The sequence below is a fragment of the Siphateles boraxobius genome, unplaced genomic scaffold (assembly GCF_051911475.1).
Source record: "Siphateles boraxobius isolate OS27281-9 unplaced genomic scaffold, OSU_SipBor_1 25, whole genome shotgun sequence".
NCBI classification, from domain to species: Eukaryota; Metazoa; Chordata; class Actinopteri; order Cypriniformes; family Leuciscidae; genus Siphateles; species Siphateles boraxobius.
In genome coordinates this window covers 7,717,449-7,740,374 of record NW_027508866.1, presented here as the reverse complement: position 1 = coordinate 7,740,374, position 22,926 = coordinate 7,717,449, and the positions used below count along the sequence as shown (strand labels likewise).

At 36.6% G+C, this 22,926-nt stretch overlaps 2 protein-coding genes across 4 annotated transcripts; both read right to left on the bottom strand.

Annotated features, from left to right (window-relative positions):
- Window positions 1-138: 138 nt before the first annotated feature.
- tbl2 (transducin beta like 2) lies at window positions 139-4,080 on the bottom strand. The gene is made up of 8 exons (XM_077242321.1): window positions 3,965-4,080; window positions 3,585-3,849; window positions 3,310-3,425; window positions 2,618-2,802; window positions 2,347-2,498; window positions 2,111-2,237; window positions 1,687-1,839; window positions 139-697 (listed from the first exon to the last, which is right to left on the bottom strand). Exons 2-8 carry the CDS (start codon window positions 3,715-3,717, stop codon window positions 238-240), a joined length of 1,326 nt encoding a protein of 441 aa, XP_077098436.1. The 5' UTR covers window positions 3,718-3,849; window positions 3,965-4,080; the 3' UTR covers window positions 139-237.
- A 200-nt stretch (window positions 4,081-4,280) lies between these two features.
- Window positions 4,281-22,759, bottom strand: prdm15 (PR domain containing 15). Of its 3 annotated transcripts, none has more exons than XM_077242316.1 (24): window positions 22,686-22,759; window positions 21,420-21,459; window positions 21,194-21,287; window positions 19,348-19,501; window positions 19,119-19,271; window positions 18,342-18,444; window positions 18,002-18,250; window positions 17,719-17,875; window positions 17,026-17,147; window positions 16,830-16,924; window positions 16,608-16,695; window positions 15,620-15,787; window positions 15,270-15,364; window positions 15,045-15,176; window positions 14,634-14,777; window positions 11,768-11,931; window positions 11,580-11,659; window positions 11,316-11,435; window positions 9,314-9,445; window positions 9,147-9,230; window positions 8,884-9,059; window positions 6,763-6,840; window positions 6,241-6,444; window positions 4,281-5,304 (listed from the first exon to the last, which is right to left on the bottom strand). In XM_077242316.1, exons 2-24 carry the CDS (start codon window positions 21,448-21,450, stop codon window positions 4,756-4,758), a joined length of 3,372 nt encoding a protein of 1,123 aa, XP_077098431.1. In that variant the 5' UTR covers window positions 21,451-21,459; window positions 22,686-22,759; the 3' UTR covers window positions 4,281-4,755. The 3 variants fall into 3 exon arrangements, with proteins under 3 accessions (XP_077098431.1, XP_077098432.1, XP_077098433.1); XM_077242317.1 differs by having other exon boundaries at window positions 17,719-17,872; window positions 22,686-22,753; XM_077242318.1 differs by lacking the exon at window positions 6,763-6,840 and having other exon boundaries at window positions 22,686-22,753.
- Window positions 22,760-22,926: the final 167 nt, after the last annotated feature.

Below are 22,926 nucleotides of genomic sequence, written 5' to 3'. Positions count from 1 at the left end.
TCATTTCAGTATTACAGATTGTTGCCTTTGTAGGGCAGTACATTCCCCCTGAAAAGTGTAAACATGTCAGCTTTAAAGGCTCAAAAAGACAACAGAAGAAAATGTAGAGGAAAAGGAACAAAAGTAATTTACAAACACTTAAAAACATTTGATTTATTCAATAAAATCAGCCAGGTAAAGCCACTTATTTCTTAAACCGAAAACAGACTTGCTTCCCAGTGAAAACAAAATCAGCCTTTAGTTCTTTGTTGCATTCAGAACTGTTTCCAGAGCGCTCTGAGCATCTGATATCTGCTGCTGGAGTCTTTGTCTTACTCCATCATTTGTCGTTTTCTTCAACATGGTCTCCATGTCCTGGATGGCAGCGCGGTACCCGGTGACATTGTGAAAGACGCGAATGGCACGGTCCCCAGTACTCACTAGGAAACGGCTGTTGATGTCAAACTTAAGGTCGGCTATTTGTTCGCTGTGAACACCGTGGAACTCCTCCTCTAGTTCACCAGTGGTAGCACTGTATAAGGCTATATCACAACCGTTTGATATGGCTACTACACGACCGTCAGGTGACAGGGCAATGCGGCTCCCCTCCGAAACCTGACATGGCACGGTCCGGAGCAAATATGGGTCCTGCTTTTTCTTATACTCCACATCAGTGTCCCACAGCTTCCATGTGCCGTCTTTGGACACAGTCACCATTCTGTAAAACGCAGTGAAATGTTATTAGTTGTAGCTATTGATTTATAGTTAAATTTGACAGTGAGAATTTTAAACTCAATGAAAACTATATAATTAAAGGGATGGTTCGGAGGAATTTCAACCTGGGGTCATTTGCACCATGACCTCGAGCCAAACACCCCCCCCCCCCCCCCAAAAGCTTTTTTTCCCCTTGGTCGAACATTATTAAAGTTAGTGCTTATTTAGTAGAGTTTACTTCATCCTGCAGTGAAAAAGTTTTTAATGTTGTTTATATGTCAATGGGGTGTTTTTATGCTTTAAGACAAACCATGTGCAAATTCATAAGTCAACACCATTGCCGAGTATTTTCTCCTGAAAACTGCACTGGAAAAAGACGGTTTGAAATCACCGGTGTTTCTGACGTCACAAACTACCCTGTAACCAATTACATCATCGTGCTGGCGGGCTTTAGCATATCATTAAAAACTAGCAGGGGAGTCTCGAGAGATGCCAGGTTATATTTTTCTGTTGATATGAAAAATTGTGTGAAAAATGAAAAAGGGTGTAGAGTTACATTCAAGCTATTTTAAGCCATGAATAAAAAAAAATCACAGGAGAAAACGTTTAAATATGTAATTTTGGTGATCAAAGATGAGATTTAAGGGATAACTAGAGATGCCTAGCGGGGTACTTTAAGCTAATAAAAAAATAAAATAAAATAAAAAAGCTAAATAACATTAAATAACTAATTAAAATAACAAAAGTACGTACATAAAATTACAAAAACTTAAACTATAATTAAAATAAAAACTGAAAATATAACAATAAAAACCCAATTCAAAATATGAATAATATACTAGTATATGATTAATACTAAACACTGATTAAAAAAAGATTTTAACACACACACATATTTATATATATATATATATATATATACACACACACATATATAGAGAGAGACGGAGGGAGCGAGAGTAAGAGAGAGAGTAAGAGTGTGAGTGATCTTGCCTTCGAGAGTCATTGGAGAAATCAAAGGAGTAAACTCCAGCTGAGTGTCCCTTAAGGTCAAATGCACGGGTGACCTCTTTGAACTCCCCTGATTTAGCAAAGCAAACCTCCCATACCTTCACATCAGGGGTAAAGCCACACGAAGCAACAAACCTTATGAGAGGAAATATTTAAATAAATAAATAAATAAATAAATAGAGGTTTTAAATCCATTTCATCTGCATTACACATCCATATTCTATAATACTATTGACACCGTGATGTGATGCAGATGTTGCAAAGAGTTTCATTATTATGCCAAATGTTATTACATGTAACATTTGTTTAACTATATTGAAAATATATTTGACCCAAAAAACACTTGTACACAAGGAGAAAATTTCAAATTCCTATTGGAGCTGCATGTATTGCTTCTTGAACTAACCGTCCACACGGTGAGACAGCAGCATGTGAGTTGGTCATCTGATTAGTGTTGATAGTAGCTAAAACCTCTCCTTTCAGATCCCAGATCACAATGGTTGTGTCAACAGAGGCAGACATTATAAATTTGCCTGAAAACAGAATCTAAAATTAGTGATTAAGTCTTATGCAAACTTGCTTATCTTAAGTATAGGGCATTTAATACAGTTCAGATGGGTTTAATTAATGGAGTCCACTGGCCTGTCTCTGCGATTCCGATGTTGATAATGATCCCCTTGTGTTTCTGAGGGAAATCCTCCGGAGCAGCTTTGAAATTGAAAGTCCCATCATCTTTTTTAATCATCTTATAGATTCGAATGGTCTCTCCATTAGACAGCCAAGTGATAAACGCTCTAGGGACAAAAACCAACCAGTCAGCAGTAATAACTGTTTATTTACAGAATCTTGTAGGTTTAACATGACAAAATATGTTAATGACATAAATTGGACATGTTAAGGAGGCCAAACGTACCGACAGTCTGGGCTGAAGCGGACAAGTGTGGCGTGGTCAAACTCAATGTTGGCCCGCAAGCACTTGTGATCTCGGTCAAGGAAGTCTTTAGTGCTCCAAATCCTGATGGTACGGTCATCTGAGGAAGATGCAAGATATTTGGCATTGCTACTAAAATCCAGGCAGGTCACATTGCCACTGTGACTCTAGAAGGGGGGAATGAATGCACAGAAATACAGATCAATACAGGACTTTCACATACACCTAAAGGCAGTTTGCAATCTTGACATTTAAAATAATAAGACAATATAACCCAATATAATATCAATACAATTTATATTCTAAAATGTTATTTATTCCTATGATGGCAAAGCTGAATTTTCAGCATCATTACTCCAGTCTTCATGTCACATGATCCTTCGGGAATCATTCTAATATGATGATTTGGTGCTCAAGAAATATTTTTTTATTATTATCAATGTTGAAAGCATGTGTACTGCTAAATATTTTTGTGGAAAGAGTCATACATTCTTTCAGAATTCTTTGATGTGTAGAAAATGTTTTGTAACATTTTTCATTTTGATGCATCCTTGCTGAATAAAACCTTTCATTTCTTTGCCATCCTGGTCTTCTCTAATCGTTGTCCTTGACATGTTATGCCAGCAAATGACGTCATGTGTTCACTATATCTTTTAGATTTGATCATGAAATACCTTGAGAGAGGAAGCCAGTAGCTGGTGTGAGAATGTGTGCTGCTGCGGTCTCTCCTTCCGGGGGCGCTGTTGCTGCTTCTGCTTTTTGGAAGGAGCTTTCGTTGCATTTTCCTCCACTGTAACATTATCCAGTTAGTTACATAGCATCAAAATAAACTACTTTCCAACCTAAACTACGTTTTTGAAACGAAAATACAACATCGTTTTGTTAGTGGCAAAAATCAACTTCAAAACTTGTTGCTGGCAAGATAGAAGAGAGACACGGACACACTTACCCGGTGTATCGCTGTCTTTCTTCTGTTCGTTTTGCTCAGATAATTCACCTTTCTGTCTACCAACAGCCACGACCACTAACAAAACCAGTGCACCTATCAGCACTGACAGTGCAAAGATCGCTGCAAACTCCATCTTGGCGAGATTTGTGCCACGTTATCACAAGCAAGCAGGCTGTATAGAAGCAGATATGTCTGTCTCTCTTCTCTGTAACTTGAGTCACACTTAGTTCCACTTCACTCCAATGACTCGCTGGCAGCTTGAATGCTGCAACACATTAGAGTGATCTTCATTGACTATCCTAATGGATCAAACTTCTCGGGGCAGCACGGCAGCCCCTGTATTTGTTTTGAAAATTGCAAAAACGTATTATATAAATTACCTGTATGAAATGAAAACTCAAAAGGGGTCTGTTATCTCAAAGAATAAACTACACTGCACGTAATCAAGTGCTAAATATCTCTTCACAGTTCACCACCGCGCAGCCGCGAGACTCTCTTTCGTTGGTGAGCGAATGAAAAGTTCGAGCTGTTAGCGCCCCTAACGGTTCGGAGTCTCAGCGGAAATTTACAAATGACCCGTTTACACCAACATTTTAGGGATACATCTAGTCTAGGGATACACTAAATACTGTTATCTGTTATCAGACGATATTAGAGATTTTTTTAATTTTAAAGATATTTGTGGATATTCACACATTTGAGACATACATGCATTTATTAGGACAACTCATTTTTCCCAGAAAAAGGAAAGAAAAAATAGAAAATATTTCCAGTTAGCACTCACAATACACTATATCCATGTATTGCATTTCTATAGATTCATTCTTTTTGACATCATCACTCCACATGTGCTACAGAATGCCATCAAACAACAAATATAATTTTAGTTCTCATTTTGAAAAACTAAGGTCCTCGCTTTTTCTTAAATCATCACCAGACGTTTCATGCATTCATAAAAAAAATAATAATAATAATCTTCAGCATCTTAATAATTGGTTGTAATTGTCCACTGGTTTTTCATCAGTTCCAACAAAATGCTTGTGCTGCCCTTAAACTCACAGTCGTACTTTCAACAAAGAGAAGTGCTCAGTTATTAACAAATCCTTTCCTCATATTGGTCCAAATCTTGAAAAGGGACCGTAGCTATAAATTACATCATATACTTGATTTCTCAGTAGCTGAACATCTGCGGTGCTGCGGCGGTCTGTTGTTGAGGAGGTCCTGTGACTTGCGGCTGAATCTGATGCCTTTGTTCTGGCAGTGCTTGTGGCTGTTCTGACGGTGCCTGAGCGGACTGAACATCCGTCTGGGTGTCATCCATGGTGGTGGCATGCTCTCCATCGGCCGATGTGACGGGCCTCCAGGTTAAAGCGGGCTGTTCCAGCTGGTGGGAGATGGGGTTGACGAAGGTGGTGAGGTTGATGAAATGTGCCACCGATTGCGGAGCCGCGGCCCCCGTGGATCCCACCGCCTCTGACTGGAGATCTGCTGGACGGTTGTGCAGCATGGCTGAACCGCTGACGGCATCGAAGGTCACGGTGAGTATGGAGCTGTCCAGCGTGAGGGACCGATCGCTCGTAGCGAGGTGGCTGACGGCGACAGGCTGCAGGTTGCTGAACTGGGCGGGAGAGGGTGTGGTGATGGGAGTCACAGTGATGTTGGTTAAACTGACCGAGCTGGAGGGGGCTGGAGGGGCGCTGGGGTCAGCCAACACTACCACCTGCGTGTGTACATTTGACAAAGGAGATTATTCAATATAATTGAATGAAGCAACATCTAAAAACTCAAATGCACAAACAAATTGAAATATCTGTTGGTTTCAAGTCCATGAAATTGCATTCGCAACCCATTCTGATTCTGTGATTTCAGAGTGAAAAGCGACAATACATTTTTTGTTTTGATTTTATCCATCAGGAATTGATTGGATCTAGGGATGCTGTACCGTACATATTAGTACCATTTTGGTTATCAGACAATGTTAGTGCTTTTAAATGTATCAGTATTGGTTGATATTGGATATTTATTTGGCTATGCTCATTTTCTATATTTTTACATTTAGATAACCTTCACTTTCGTGTAAAACTCACATGTAATTGATCTTTAAATACACTCATAATTTAATAACACATTTTAAATGTAATCTTTAAGAAATGAATATCCATTTTCATCCTGTACATTATAACGAAACGATGCCTAAATTCACTTTTAAAATTTTAAATAATTAATTTTAGTGTTTAGTTTTTAAGTAACACTACTGTTCAAAAGTTGGGGGTCGGTAAAGGCTGCAATTATTTGATAAAAAATACAGTAAAAACAGGAATATTGTGAAATATTTTTTACACTTTTTGAATATACTTTAAAATGTAACTTATTCCTGTGACGGCAAAGCTGAATCCGCAGCATTTTCTTTCAGGATTCTTTGATGAATAGAAAGTTCAAAATAACAGCATTTATTTATAATACAAATCTTTTGTAACATTATAAATGTCTTTTCTGTCACTTTTGATCGATTTAATGCTTCCTTGTTGAATTTCTCATTTCATTAAAAAAATCTTACTGACTCCAAACTTTGAAGGTAGTGTATATATGCTCAATTTTGTTTTCATGTTGACTTTAGTGGGCGAAATGCTAAGAGATAATTTCTGATGGAACAAACCTGCTGAATGCTCTGCACAGCAGAGTTGGTTTCATCTCCCACGGTGTTCGAGAACTCGGTGGTTCTGCTGGTGAAGTCAGCGTACTCGTCTGAATCAGACAGCTCAGACTCGTGAGGCAGGAATTTTGCCCTCTTCTTGGAGGGATTGGAGTTCCTGGAGACTTTTTCCACAGCGAGAGAGCCTTTCTCCAGAGTCAGAGAGGGCTGAATAACAGAGAGAACAACAAACAGAAACCAAATATGAAAAAAAAAACAATGAAATGTCTCTCAAGTCAGAGCAATAGCCTTGTGGACAGCGCTCCGACATATAGCGCAGATGTGCTTCAGGCGACCAGAGTTCGAGTTCTGGCTGTCCTGTTCCCCTCTCTCTCCACCCCATTGCTTCCTGTCTCATCTACGCTATCCTATCTATTAAAGGCATTAAAAAGACCAACAAAATAACTAAAAAAAGAATGACCCTATCCTCCTTTCATTTTCATTCTCTGTCTATCATCATTCAATACAGGTTGTTAAAAGACAAACCTGTGCAATACTAATGGTAGAGGCGTCGACTGTTGATGGTTCTTGAAGATCAAAGTCACCCAATCGTACAGTCACAATCTGAAAGATCATATGAAGCTTAGACATATGGCTTTCCATAAGCTCAAACATTTTAAAGGTGTGATCAAAAAATGCAATATGTACGGAGCCCCGCACGGACAAAAAACATGTATATCATGGCCACAAATACTATAGTAGTAAATAATTAGTTAGTTACATCAGGACGTTTTACTACATAGTTCCCTCATTTTAAGTAAATCATGCACACAATATAATAATTTGACCCCCTCGTTTTAGTAAATTGTGGCCATGTTGTAAAAATGTGTTCCATTGTTTTAGTTAAATCAAAACGATGGAGCCAATTAGTTCAATGTGGCCACAATTTAGTATTACAAAGGAACAAATTAATAAGTTGTGGAATGAATTCTTAATTCGTGGCCACGATATTATTATTTTTTGCCTGGATGTCATGTGCGTGGCTCTGTAAATATGAAATGAAAATGTCTTTTAAAATTAATCACTATCTTGGGATTTCATATTTATTAATTTTTTACTTTTCATAAATTGTTATGTTAATTTTATTTTCAGTCAAATTTACTCTGACTAAAATGGCATGTATTTACACAACAAAAACTATTTATTTGATGAAAACTTATAGATAGTTACCTTGAAAAATTAACATTTTGAAAAATATAGTTTATTTATTTAAACATTTATTTACAACCCCAAATCAAGAAAAGTTGGGACATTTTGTAAAATGCAATAAAATCAAGAATCTGTGATTTGTTCATTCTCTTTCAACTTTACTTCACTGACAAAAGTACAAAGAAAAGATTCCCAATGTTTTCACTGAACAACTTAATTGTATTTTGTAAATATAAACAAATTTCGATGGCTGCAACACACTCAACACACAGTTAGTTAAATAAAGAGAATTAACAAATCACAGATTCTATGGCATTTTACAAAATGTCCCAACATTTCTTGATTTGGGGATGTAATTTAAATGTGTGAAATGTATAAAGACATGCATTTTTCAACATAGTTCTTCTGTCATTTTTACTGCATCATTAAATATCTTTAATATCATATAATATTTTTTTTCTAGTAATACTACATATCGTGTTTTAAAGGAGTAGTTCACTTTTTAAAAAACTTTTGCTGATAATTTACTCACCCCCATGTCATCCAAGATGTCCATGTCTTTCTTTCTTCAGTCGAAAAGAAATTAAGGTTTTTGATGAAAACATTCTAGGATTTTTCTCCATATAATGGACTTCATTGGGTACCAAACGGTCCAAGGTCCAAATGACAGTTTCAGTGCAGCTTCAAATGGCTTTAAACGACACCAGACGATGCATAAGGGTCTTATCTAGCGAAACGATCGCTCATTTCAAAACTAAATAAAAAAGTATAAGTTTTATAAGCACAAATGCTCGCCTTGCTCTGTTCTGTGATGCACGTTCGTGACTCTCCTGTTCGAACTCGTTCATCAAAATGAACATATCTTTTTTCGAATCATTTCGTTCATTCAACGAACCAAATGACTCGAAAAAAGATTTGTTAATTTTGAACGAGTCTTTTTTTGAGTCATTTCGTTCATTCAACGAACGAAATGACTCGAAAAAAGATTTGTTCATTTTGATGAACGAGTTCGAGCAAGGCGAGCCTTTGTGCTTATAAACTTTTTTATTTAGTTTTGAAATGACCGATCGTTTCGGAAAGATAAGACCCTTATGCATCGTCTGGTGTCGTTTAAAGCCATTTGAAGCTGCAGTGAAACTGTCATTTGGACCTTGGACCGTTTGGTACCCAATGAAGTCCATTATATGGAGAAAAATCCTAGAATGTTTTCATCAAAAACCTTAATTTCTTTTCGACTGAAGAAAGAAAGACATGGACATCTTGGATGACATGGGGTGAGTAAATTATCAGCAAAAGTTTTTTAAAAAGTGAACTAGTCCTTTAAGTGAATTATTATTATTTGTCATTTTCGTCTCTCATCTCGTCTTTCATCTCAAATATCATTGACAATATCAAAAGAAAAACAAATATTTTAATCAGTAATATCATTAACCCCAGAAGTGTGTGGTTGTTTCTCACCTCGGGGTGTTTGCGGCGCATGTGGCGGTTCATGGAGGCACGTGTGGAGACTTTGGTGCCGCACAGGTGACAGCTCTGAGCCTCCACCTTCTCATGGGTCAACTGCATGTGTTTCTGCAGCATATACTGCGTCACATACTTCTTGTCACAGACAGCGCAAGAAAACGTCTTTCCAACTGCAAAAACGAGACAGATGAGAGTAAAGATTTGACTGTTTTAGTGTAATTAAACCAAACTCTGTGTAATATTTCAGTGAACTGTACCCGTATGAATCAGCTTGTGCGTTTCCATTGTGTTTCTCTCACTAAATGTCTTCCCGCACAGCTCACACATGAAGTCCTTTGTGCCTGAAGGAATACATTATTATATTTTGAATAAATTTTTTGTAATATGTATCATATGTAACATTATAGTATGATGTGATCCTCACCTGTGTGTCTTTTGTAATGCTTCAGCATGTTGACTTTCTGGGCAAATTTGCGGTTACACTCTTTACATTCATATTCTTTAATTCCCTTGTGCAGTTTCATATGATGCCGTAGGGCATGTTTTGTCTTCATGCCTGGAAAACACAGATGCATTTATGTACTCATTCAGTTAAAATTGAGCTACATGCTGAGTCCCAATTTGCATACTATCCATCCTTAATAGTAATCGAAATTAGAATTAGTGTGTCCCAAATCGTAGAGTTGAAATATTCTTTACCTATTCTTTTTGCGGATGATACCAATTTTTTTTATTCTGGGAAAGAGTTAAAAGATATTGTGAGAAATGGTTTGATATTAATAGGCTGTCATTGAATATGAGTAAAACAAAGTTTATGATTTGGGGTCAAAATAGTGTGACAGAAGTGAATGTAAGAATAGGGGTGGAAGAAATAGAAAGAGTAAATGAAATAAATTTTTTGGGTGTTATATTAGATTGTAAATTGGGGTGGAAAAAGCATATTGATTATGTAAAATCTAAAATCTCAAAGACAGTTGCGATATTAAATAAGATAGCGAATTTGTTAAATAAGAAGGCATTATTTATGTTATATTCATCATTATTTGTTCCATATTTAACGTATTGTCTGGAGATTTGGGGTAATACGTATAAGACATACAATACGTATAAGACATACACCCAACCACTTTTTATTTTACAAAAGAGAGCTTTACGTTTTATTACAAGATCACAATATAGGGATCATACTAACGATTTATTTTTAAAATTAAACATTCGAAAATTTTATGATTTAGTGGATTACAAGGTTACATTGATAATGTATAAAGTATACTATAAAATGCTGCCTGATAAAGTTTTGAGTATGTTTGAGAAACGTTATTGTAAGTATGAGTTAAAAGGAACATGTTTGTTTAAAAAACTGAAGGTACCAACAAATATTAGATGTAGAACTATCTCTGTAAGAGGTGTGAATTTATGGAATTGTTTGCATATAGATCTTAAATTGACACAAACAATAAGTGGATTTAAACGGCTCCTATGAAACAAGATGATACTTTCATATAGATAGGTTTTGGGTAATTAATATTTATGACTTTGTTGTTTCAAGTGTTTGTAAGAAGAGAATTGAGCACTGTTGACTGTTGTAAAAAAAATTGAGAGGGATAGGCGTCAATAAGCCTTGAGCTTCAGCCTATACCCTTTGGTTTAATCAAAAGTTATGTATATGATGAGTTGAATATTTGTTATTGTATATTTGTTAAAATGATAAACCAAATAAAATGAAATGAGTATTCCAAAGATACCCGATTGTGTACTCTTTCCGGTTAGAATCGGAAAGTGCGGATCCGTGCACACTCTAACGGCTATGGATGAGAATTCGAGTAAAACTACAAACACAAATAAAAAATGTTAAAAAACTACAAACATACCGGATGTGCGAGTCCAGAAGCTAAGAAGAGAGGTTTAGGGTTTGAGTGATTTATTACCAGTATCTAACATGACGAAAATATATTTTTTCACTGTTATCCGCATAATATTTCATCTGCAACAGCATTGTGGACATTTATTCAGATACGTTTGGTTATTAACTTTTGAATGCATCATTATTCAAATTGCAAAAACATGAGGAGAGTTCTCCGCATGAAAGACCCATGACTGGCATTTCTCTACATTTCTCTCCAAAACGGTATAAATGATATGTGGAGGATTTTAACTGTGACAAGATGATTGGCAGGGCAGTTTAAAAGGTGACAGGATGCACATAACTAAGTGACAGAGCTTTCCGTTAAAGACGCGATTATAACAAAGTAGTATATCCCATAACTTGTGTACTCCTCTGCTACACACTCAAAATTATGTCCTTTTTCTTCACAAAAACAGTACATACTTTTAGGGCATAGTAGGCGAACTGGGACGCAGTGGCAGTGTTTCACATTATTATGCAAGGTGTATTATGGGATGGAGAGGAAGGTAAGTGTCCGCACCTTTCCCACACTCTGCACACAGGAAGTCTCTGACGTTGTCATGGACTCTCAGATGTTCCTTTAGCATGTCTTTCCTAGCGAAGGACTTTCCACACTGATCACAGCCGTGGCTTTTCACTCCTGCAGCGGCCAGAGGGTTTATCACTTTTAATTAAACCTTTTCTATAAAATGTAAGTGATTAAATACTTTAAAAATCAAAGAAATTTTAGAGCATAATATCTATTTTTCTACCCGTGTGCTTCACTTGTAGTACTAAGACTCACCTGTGTGGATGATTTTGTGCCTCTCCAGGTTGCCGATGCTGTTGAAGATCCGTCCGCACATGTCACACGGATGAATGTATCTGTGAAAAAAGGAATGGCATTTAACTTTCCCGCAAAAAATAATCTTAAATGCTTTTCTAAAGCCTCGTGAAGAAGCAAATATTTGAAATCCAGTCTCTCTGTCTTACTTCTGCACTGCAGGATCGGGCAGGTGGTCTCGGTGGATGACCAGGTGAGCGTTGTACGTGGCCTTCAGAGCAAAACGGCGGTTGCACATTGTACAGTTGTAACCTTTTTCCTTATGCATGTCCATTATGTGTTTCAAGTAGTCACGACCCTTGGCGAATGTCACCTGATGAAGGTAGTTGAAAAGTGGTGGAGAGAGAATGAATGTTCCTGATAAATAAATCAACTATTTTGCTGGGAATATAAGATTAAGCAACATCATGAAAATCACGTGATTTTGAATGTACTTTTAGCAATTAAATGTTTCTGTGAATCAATTAAATTTGATTCAACGATTTGTTCTACTTGTTTGTTCACCACTCAAAAATGTTCATGGAAGTCTATACATTAAGAAGTGAAATGGATGTGTATTTTTATATATCAAAATGTTCTAGTGGAAATATATGTTGGTAAATATTGCTGTTTATTACTATTTATTGTTTATAAAGTGGTGCATATAAATGAAAATGAATAAATATAAAAACATACACTGATTATTTTTTATCTAGATTTTTACTGTATTCTAATTCTAGCATTACACATTTAAATGTACTTTGCAACAATAAATAAATTAAGTGATGGGTACTATTTTAAAAAATAACACTTTACAAAATACACTCACTGACCACTTTATTAGGTACACCTGTTCAATTGCTCATTCAGGCAAATCTAATAAGCTAATCACATGGCAGCAATTCAATGCATTTAGGCATTTAGAGATGGTCAAGGTAATCTACTGAAGTTTAAGATGAGCATCAGAATGGGGAAGAAAGTTGATTTAAGGGACTTTGAATGTGGCATGGTTGTTGATGCCAGACGGGCTGGTCTGAGTATTTCAGAAACTGCTAAACTACATGATGATGCCAGAGGTCAGAGAAGAATGGCCAGACTGGATTGTGCTGATAGAAAGGAAACGGTAACTCAAATAACCACTTGTTACAACCACAGTATGCAGAAGACTGTCTCTGAACACAAAACACCTGTCGACACACAAGGTCGAACCTTGAAGCAGATGAGCTACCGCAGCAGAAGACCGCCCACAGCACAGAGTCAGCGCTATTGAAAGTGTTAAGCGATATATTTTTGGCTTTAGACAAAGGAGATAATGTTGTCTTGGTGCTTCTTGATTTGAGCTCAGCTTTTGACATGATTGACCATAACATTCTTACCTCCCGTCTTGAACATTCAGTAGGTCTAAAAGGCATAGTCTTGAAATGGTTTCAGCCCTATTTGAGTGGTATATTTTTTTCAGTTAATTATTGTAATATGACCTCGGGTAAAAAAACTTTTCCTTGGGGGGTTCCGCAAGGGTCTATTCTTCCCTTTAAACTTTTTTCATTATATTTGCTCCCCTTGGGTAGCATTTTTAGAAAGTATGGAGTGTCATTTCATTGTTACGCCGACGACACGCAAATGTATCTACCACTCAGGCGCTCTACCAATTCATTTGTGTCACTTTGAGAGTGTTTAAGGATGTTAAAAACTGGATGGCCAAAAAAATGCTAAATGAGGAAAAAACAGAGGTTAATGTATTCGGCCACCCAAAAAACTCCTCAAAAATGATATTAGATTCAAGTCCTCTGGCATCTCACTCGAAAAACCACTGTTAGAGATTTAGGTTTTTTAATTGATAATAACCTAAAAATGGACAAGCAAATTAATTCTGTGGTTCGGGTTTGTTTTTATAATCTGCGTTTATTAGCAAAAACTGAACCATTTTTATCAAATAAAGATTTCGAAAGAATAATCCATTCCTTTATTTTAACACGACTGGACTTTTATAACTCTCTGTACTGTGGCATCACCGCCGGATCTTTGTCTCGATTACAATCGGTGCAAAATGCTGCGGCAAGGCTTTTAATGAAGGTAAAGAAACACGAATCAATTACACCTGTACTAGCGTCTCTAAATTGGCTTCTGGTCCATTTCAGAATTCAATATAAAATATTATTATTTGTATATAAATCATTAAATAATCAGGCTCCACCATATTTGGCGAACCTTCTAACTCCATACAACCCTTCTAGAACACTATGCTCAGAGAATCATAAACTTCTTATAGTACCTAGAAACAAATCGCCTGCATAAAGGCGACCGGGCTTTGCAGTAATAGGGCCGAGACAGTGGAATGAGCTGCCGCTAACTATCAGATATGCGAAATCGCTGTCATTGTTTAAGAATTTGTTGAAAGTGCATTGCAACGTCGGTAGCCTATAATATTTAGGTGTGATATTTTATATGTTGTCTATGTGTGTTCTTGTTTTTATCTTCTTAGAACCTGTATGTAAAGCACTTTGGTTCAACCTTGGTTGTGTTTTAATAGTGCTATATAAATAAAATAAACAAGAAACAAGAAAACAAGAAGACCAGACTGGGTGTCACTCCTGTCAGCTAAGAACAGGAAACTGAGGCTACGATTCAGATGGGCTCACCAAAATTGGACAGTAGGAGATTGGAAAAACATTTATGTCAAACTGGTTTGTCGAACATGACAATGAGTTCACTACACTCAAAAGGCCTCCATACTCACCAGATCTCAATCCAATATAGCACCTTTGGGATGTGCATTCGCATCATATATGTGCAGTTGAAAAATCTGCAGTAACTGTGTGATGCTATCATGTCAATAGGGACCAATATCTCTAAAGAATGTTTCCAGCACCTTGTTGAATCTATGCCATGAAGAATTAATGCAGTTCTGAAGACAACCCAACCAGCCGGTGAGTGTATATATATATATTACACATAAAAAAGTCCGAAGGCTGAAAATGTCAAGACATCAGAAGAGACACCATATTCAATCAATTATGACATTAGCTCCTACTTTACCTGACATTTCTTGCAGCTGTATTTGTGATGTTCAGGATCGTTCTTCTCATCTTCCTCATCAGAACTGTCGTCACTCTCGTCCATAGAGATGCCAATCTTTTTAATGAAGTCCTCTCTTTCCTGCTCGTCCATTAAGGCGATGTCCTGAAAGAGATGGTTTTGAACTTCAATTAGAGTACACCACAACATATTAACTTTTTTTTAGATTAGTCATTATGCTCAACTAGCTAACTAACTTTTTAAAATGATGCTTTAAGCATTTAAATGCCGCTTAACGAAAACGTTTTGATGGGACGTAGTGGACCCTATTTATTCAGCACTTCCTTCAGGCTGACTAGTCAACTGGTCATTCAGACAACCCACCAAATACTTGATAATGAAAAGATAGTTGTGCATGTCACTATTCCTCACCTTAAAGTGTACATGTATGTGATCTCTCAGGACGTCCACACGGAAGAACCTGCGGCCACAGATCTCACAGGTGTATTTCTTGTCCCCGTGGGTTAGTAAGTGTTTGTTCATGTTACTCCGACAGGAAAACACCTTGAATAAAGGTATTTATTTTATTTATTTATTCAATGCTACACAGATCTGATATCAACAACAAATATGGTGTCCTTGGTCTAGGAACACCACCTTTCCACAAATGGGACACGCCGAAGGCTCCTTTCTGTATTTGCTTCCCTCCTCCCCGTTCGCTTCAAGTTCCTCTCGTTTCATGTTTTTCGGACCTGTGGAAAAGCAATGGGTGGTGGAAGCCATTAGAGCACATACAGAGCAAGTGACATAATGGTTGATGATCTTTACCTACAGAGAAGGACAAAGAAAATGAATGAGGCCTAGAAACAGAGAACTCAAGTAGAGCAGATGTTTGTGTTTATTTACTGGTCAGATAAACAGACTTTACCTGCCATTTTACTTTCAAATTGACTTTATATGAATATTCTACATGGGCACAGAGTATTTTATTGTTTTATTTAACTCACCAACAACATGCCGCCTCTGGTGGTCCTGCATGACATCTTTACGGTAGAACATCTTATTGCAGATCTCACACGCATACAGTTTCTCTCCGTGTTTCTTCTTGTGCTTGGACAAATTACTGTTAGTGGAGAAAAACCTTGAACATATCTCACACTGGAACGTTTTGTCATCTGCAACAAGAGAGAAACACAAAATATATGTTGTGCATGCGGTCAAATACATATTGTGTTCGTTTGTACGATACATTTGTAAAATACATTTCTACAGGTGTGTTTTATAACTCAAATCATGCACAAAAAAAAAAGTCAAATTGGTAATAATTAAGGTCTCGTTTGTTAACATTAGTTAATGCATTAACTAATATTAACAATCAGCAATATATTTTTACAGCATTTATTAATCTTTGTTGATGTTAGTTACTGTAATAAAAATGTTCATGTTCAAGTTAGTTCACAGTGCATTAACTTATGTTAACTTTTGATCTTAGAGATGTAGTAGTAAATGTTGAGATTAATATTATCTAAGATTAATAAATGCTGTAAAGTATTGTTCATTCTTAGTTCGTTCACAAATGTTAAAAAATGAAATCCTATTCTAGTGTTACCGTAAAATTAAAACTTTTCATTTAATTAATTACATAATTTCCTTATCAATTGGTTGTCTTTTTTTGCAACATTAAAAATTTTTTTTTAAATAACACTGAATTAGTGAATTAAATAGACAGCCCAAAAAAAGTAAATTGACCAATAATACAATAACATAAAGATATATATTCAAATATTAATTTTCATAAAACACAAACATTATTACTATTATCAATAATCATAATAATCATCATTAGTAGTAGTAGTAACAGTATTATTATTATTATTTATGCAAAGTTGTGTAAATGTTTTGGAATAACTCACCATAAATCTAAAACAGAAATTTAAATATTATAATGAATGAATATTAAAATGAAACCTTTTTTTATTTATTTTTTATTTTTACCTGTCCTGCAGTTATGAAATCTTAAGGCATTTTCCACTCGGAAGGATTTCTCACAGGTTGAACATTTGTACCTATACTCTATATCAGACTAAGAAAACACACACACACATAAAACATATAAAGACACACAGATTTGTGTAAAATGAATGTATCTTGACATTTTAAAACATGCTATTTTTAACTATCATTAAACATGAAGTTATTGGTTAAAAAGTGCCATACCTGATTCTTGCTGTGTTTGTAAGATATATGCTGTTTAAGACTCTCCTTTCGACTGAACATCTTGTCACACTCATCACACTTAAAACACTTATCACCTGTAAGTGACACAAAGGTATTCAGCATATGCCACATCTAATAACCTCAAATGGTGTTATGCAGAGTGATAAGTTACTTCCAGGGATGATGGGAGAGTTACCGTGGGATCGGATGTGTCGGTTGAGGTTGCTGCTGTTCTGAAACACCTTACAGCAGAGACAGCACTGGTAAACTCTTTTATGATCACCAGCCTGCCGCAGAGATCGTCTCCGTATACCAGCTCTAACAGAAAAACAGGATCAAGAATTGTTCAAGTGAAATTACACTACTGTTCAAAAGTTTGGGGTCAGTAAGATTTTATCATGTTTTTGAAAGAAGTCTCTAACGCTCACCGTGGCTGCATTTTATTTTAGCAAAAATACAGTAAAAAAATAGTATTATTGGGAAATATTATTACAATTTAAATTCCTGTTTTCTATTTTAACATATTTTAAAATGTAATTTATTCCTGTGATGATGCAAAGCTGATTTGGAGCTCAATAAACATTTTAACATTTTTAAACATTTTGTGACATTATAAATGTCTTAAAAATTTTATGCATCCTTTCTGAACAGAATATATTTATTTATTTATGAACATTTATTAGAGGATCAGCCCCATGAGATGAAACATCTCGTTTTCATGGGGGTCCTTAGGATCATGTCCAAACAACATTTCTTTCTTTCTTTCTTTCTTTCTTTCTTTCTTTCTTTCTTTCTTTACATAAAGCAAACTCCACACTTTTTAACAGTAGTGTATGCGTTTTAAAACCCAAAGGATGTGACATAAGTGAACCATAAAGGTTGTCCTTACTTCCCAGAGGAGATGGGGGAGCGTGTGACCCGAGATGTTTTGAGTGGCGGGCCGTCTGCAGCCACCATCACCTCCTGGACATCCAGTACAGTGAGGGGAACATCAGGAGCCAAAGTACTGAGAGGCGGCTCGCCAGATGCAGGAACAGTGGATTCTGCTAGATGGGAAGTGAAATATAATGCTCATTTAAACAATTTTTCAAGTGTCACTTCTCTGCAAAATGTGCTTTAAAAACCATTTTTGCCGATCAAACCCCTTTATAGCCCTGAAACCCCCACCTCACCTTGACCGGAATCAGCCGATCCACTCGGCGCAAGTTTCTGTGCTTTTGTACGTCGTGGTCTGCCTTGTTTTCTAGTTGGCTCTGGTGGGGCGGGAGCAACGCTGGCCGTGTTGTTTTGGGGTAGCGCCTTTGCAACCTGCCGGACAGGTGCGTCTGCTGGGGTTTGGCAGAGCAGTTGCTCTGGGACAGGAAGGGTTTCTGTTAGTGGCCCCTTTGCCGGAGGGACTCCAGGTTTGCTGGACACCATTTCTGAAGAGGCAAAATGATAAATTACGTCATTAAACATACCTATACTGCACACTGCACAGATACTGCACACTGCACTTTAAAGCACACATACCTGTTGGAGGTGGAAGTACAGGTGACCTAAGAACAGGCCGATCCATTTTTTTGGCATAAAATGCTCCATACCAGACTCTCAGTTCTGTTCCAGGCAGAACATCCTGAAATGGAAGAAATGAAAGAACAATTCGAGAAAATTAGCATTCGAAGTTTAATAAAACACTGCAATAAATACATTTCATTTTACAATCTAAGGCCGTGTGTCTGCCAAAGCATTTTTTCACGCGTCTGGCGTATTTTTTCAATTGTTTTCAATGGGAGCGCCGCGTTTTTAGAACGCCATGAGCGGAACCAAGTGCCGAGTGTTTTTTTGAATGTTCAACTTTGGGTAAAACGCAGCGCTCATAACTGTCACTTTTTACCCAGCCGTCCAATGACAGTGGAGGAGGGGCGGGACAAATATCACACCGACCAACCGCCACATTCTGCTTGTACAACGACGTCAACCAGCAGAGCTAACGAAAAAAAATGGATGAAAAATAAATTTTTAGTATGAAACAAATTATCTGAGAAATCAGTTACAAGTAAACTGTGCTGCGGATATTCTGTATCGCAGCAACGAATCGTCTCAACTGCAAAAACGCTGCGCTGCAAAAACGCTCTCAAGCGCCCACAGCTAGGCGTTTTCAGCAGAGCGTCTAGCGTTTTCAGCTGGCTAAAAACGCTTTGGTGGACACACGGCCTAAATCATACATTATTTGATAGCATAACTATCTTCACTATATAACCGCAGTGCTATGAAAGGAACAGAAGTGACAGTGCGACATCAACGCACCTGTGATGTATTAAAGTAAACATCATCATCTTGCTGGTAGGCCGTCAGATTTTGGTGTTGGTGGTCTGTGGCAGGCCGAACCAACATCATCCAGTTACAGTCATCTTCATTGGACGAGTCAAAACACACCACCGATCCGTCCTTCTGGAATATCTAAGATACACAATAGAAAAAACATTAAGTATAGGTCATATGATTAGGAGTGGCATTTTAATGGTCTATTGTTTACCTTTAAAGGAAATGCGCCCTCAATTTGAAGGCTTGGAACCCTTTTGGCTTCAAAAGGGCCAAATCGAGTCCTTTTAACCAGCCGTCTAAGTACAAACACGCCTTCGTTCCCCTCCTCAGCTGACCTGATCTCCAAGCTGTCTGGTAAAGATGACCTGGAACATGGACAATGATTATGTTCTTAAGTTAAAATTTCATATGCAGCCAAAAGTTTGGAATAATTAAGAATTTCTTAATGTTTTAAGAATTTCATAAGATGTCTCTTATGCTGAAGTAGGCCTTATTTATAGGAACAAAAATACAGTAAAAAAAATGTGAATAGAAAACAGTTTTTGCTGCTTAAAATGTTTCTTAAGCAGCAAATCAGCATGTTAGAATGATTTCTGAAGGATCATGTGACGCTAATGACTGGAGCAATGACTGCTTAAAATGTACCTTTGCCATCCCAAGAATAAATTACATTTTAAAATATATTAAAAAAGGTAAAATTGTAAAAGTTTTAACTGTATTTATGATGAAATAATGCATCGTTGGTGATCATCAGAGAAAAATATTTTCTCTTAAACAATCTTACTGGCCCCAAACTTTTGAAGGATAGTGTACAGACAAAGTTTATGATATTCAAATTTGTAATATATGTAACAAAATGTTTTTTTAGGATTTAATTATGTATGATCATAATTTTATGATCGTTAGCTTTTCATCTCACAATGAAATCTCCCCCTGCAGTTCTTCCATTAACCCCAGTTTGGGAAACCTTGGAAAATGTAATGCTTAATGCATACTGTTATTGTCATAATACAATTCAGCGATAAATGTCACAAAGACACTAAGAAATTCAAGCACCAAGTCCAATAATTTCCCATTAAAAGAAATACCAAGTCATATATACAGTGATGTGAATAAGTTAGGACACCCATGCTAAAGTTGCCTAAAAAGAGGAATAAAAAATCATCTTTTGGAAATTGATCTTAATGCTTTAATTAAAAAATTTAGGATAAATCCAACCTTTAAAGACACCAATTTTCTTTGTGAATGAACAATGTATCATAATTAAATAATAAATGTTCTTCCTTAAAATACAGGGTGCATAAGTCAGGACACCCCTATGTTAAATTCCCATAGAGCCAGGCAGATTTTTATTTTTTAAGGCCAGTTATTTCATGGATCCAGGATAATATGCATCCTGATAAAGTTCCCATGGCCTTTGGAATTAAAAAAGCCCCACATCATCACACACCCTTCACCATACCTAGAGATTGGCATGGTTTTATTTCAGTTAGCCTAATAGCTGGTTTGATTTGCATTGAAAGATGATCTTATGGAAAGTACCCCATGCCAATCTCTAGGTATGGTGAAGGGTATGAGATGATGGGATATTTTAATTCCAAAGGCCAAGGGAACTTTATCAGAATGCATATTATCCTGGATCCATGAAATAACTGGCCTTTAAAAATACAAATCTGCCTGACTCTATGGGAATTTAACATAGATGTGTCCTGACTTATACACCCTGTATTTTAAGGAAGAACATTTATTTATTTATGATGCATTATTCATACACAAAGAAAATTGGTGTCCTTAAAGATTGGATTTTCCTCATTTTTCTAATTAAGGCATTAAGATCAATTTCCAAAAGATTATTTTTTATTCCTCATTTTAGGCAACTTTAGCATGTGTGTCCTAACTTATTCACATCACTGTATATACTGATAATAAACATAAGACAGTCAATATATGGCCTTTGAAAATCACACATATGACCATGCAATTGTGGTCAGTGCTCTCAGGCGGTGCCAAGACCCTTTTTGAGGGTATTTGGCCAAAAGCCACCCATGTCCGCTCACCGTGCCCGACTTAGAACAAATGAGTCCTTCACCGTGACGACGGGCCCCAGCTCAGGACACTCAGAGTCATGGTACTGCCCGCAGTCCTCACACCCTGCAGGAAGAAGAGTCACATGCAATATCATGCTATGTACTTGAGTAAAACTAGTACTCACTAGTGGCAATAAACATACAATAATGTTTCATGCATATTCATATACAAACAAGATTATAGTTGTGCACTTACAAATAAACTCATCTGGTGTCTGCTCTGCCATTCTGACACCCTAAAGATGATGCATCAAATATGTACATTAGTTTTAACACCTGTACAGCATGCTGCCCTTATGATACTTATGAATACCACACACACACACACACACACACACACACACACACACACACACACACACACACACACACACACACACACACACACACACACACACGTCACACACACGTCACACACACACATATATCTATAAATATAAAACACATCTGAGAACATTTCAAATTACATTTTGAAACATATGACATTAAAACATTAAAAACATGCAGGTTCCTACAAATATAAACTTTATGTTAACTACATAAGTATATTGTAAAACCATTTCCCACAAATATTATTAAATAACTAATAAATCTAAAAATATCAGGTTTGGTAAACATCCAATTATTAAAGTACTAATAATATAATAATAATAAAATACTATGTCAAATAACTTATGCTATAACATTTCTCTTTTCCACAAAAAATCTTTTTTGTATATATTTTTACCTTATATTATTTTTAATATATATATATATATATTACATGAATTTTAAAAACGTTCATTGGGTGTATATAAGCATTTGGCATGAACTGGGTTTTTAATATATTTTTATACAACTTTATAAATCTGGACCAAACATATGTACATGTCTAGAATGTATAAGGAGAAAATTCTTTGAAATAATACGTTATAAAATGATAAGTCCTTAAGGTCTAAATGCAAAAACACTGTGCAAAAACATTTCAATGCACTTTTCCATTGTAACGTTGTGTTGATTACATTGCTGTCAGTCAACAAAACCCATTACACAATGCAACAGATTTTGTTGATGCTCCCGAGATCAACAATCACAACGCATGACGCTCTTTATCAACGCGGTACAGGGAGCTGTCCGCGAATGAAACGCTTGTAAGCAGCCAGGGAAAGAGTACAATACGGACCGATGCCGACAGAATCCGTGATTTGGGAAGATTTCAAACTGTAGCCGGGTTTTAACTCCGATCTCAGGCTGCGCTCGCTCTCTTTCAGCAATGCAAATGTAACAAAGAACAATCGGCATGGCGGATGGAATGGAGACGCAGCGCTCATCTGGAGCTAGAGGGTTTGAAAGCGCAAAGCACAACAAACTCGCTTCGCACATACTTTTCATTGCTGCTGCTCCTTTGAATGATGAGCATTTGGGGATTTAGTTCAATGCGTTTGAATATAACTACCTCACAAGTTTAGCATAAAGTCATTACCTGTTTTCCAAACGTCTACACATTAGTGAATCCTGACTCCGGGTTCCAATCCGCTCCAGAAACCGCGCAGGACCGGAAATATACCCACGAATTGCATTATGGGAAGTGTAGTTTTTCCTGAAACGGACCACAGTAAGATTTTCATCAATATTACAGCTGATTAATTAGATTATGCAGACACAAAATAACATTGTCTGACTCTGAATCCTATTTTGACAGCAAAAAATGAATGAAAAAATAA

Bases quoted from the DNA above. Each gene is read 5' to 3' on its own strand.
- tbl2 (XM_077242321.1), bottom strand. From the start codon at position 3,717: ATGGAGTTTGCAGCGATCTTTGCACTGTCAGTGCTGATAGGTGCACTG. The intron at 2,238-2,346 runs GCCAGTGGACTC...TTCTGTTTTCAG, and splicing joins CATCGGAATCGCAGAGACAG to GCAAATTTATAATGTCTGCC. The intron at 698-1,686 runs GCAAGATCACTC...TGCGTTTTACAG, and splicing joins TTCTCCAATGACTCTCGAAG to AATGGTGACTGTGTCCAAAG.
- prdm15 (XM_077242316.1), bottom strand. From the start codon at position 21,450: ATGGCAGAGCAGACACCAGATGAGTTTATTT. The intron at 15,365-15,619 runs GTGAGTTAAATA...GCTTTTCCACAG, and splicing joins CCAGAGGCGGCATGTTGTTG to GTCCGAAAAACATGAAACGA. The intron at 11,436-11,579 runs GTGAGTCTTAGT...TGGCCGCTGCAG, and splicing joins GCACAAAATCATCCACACAG to GAGTGAAAAGCCACGGCTGT.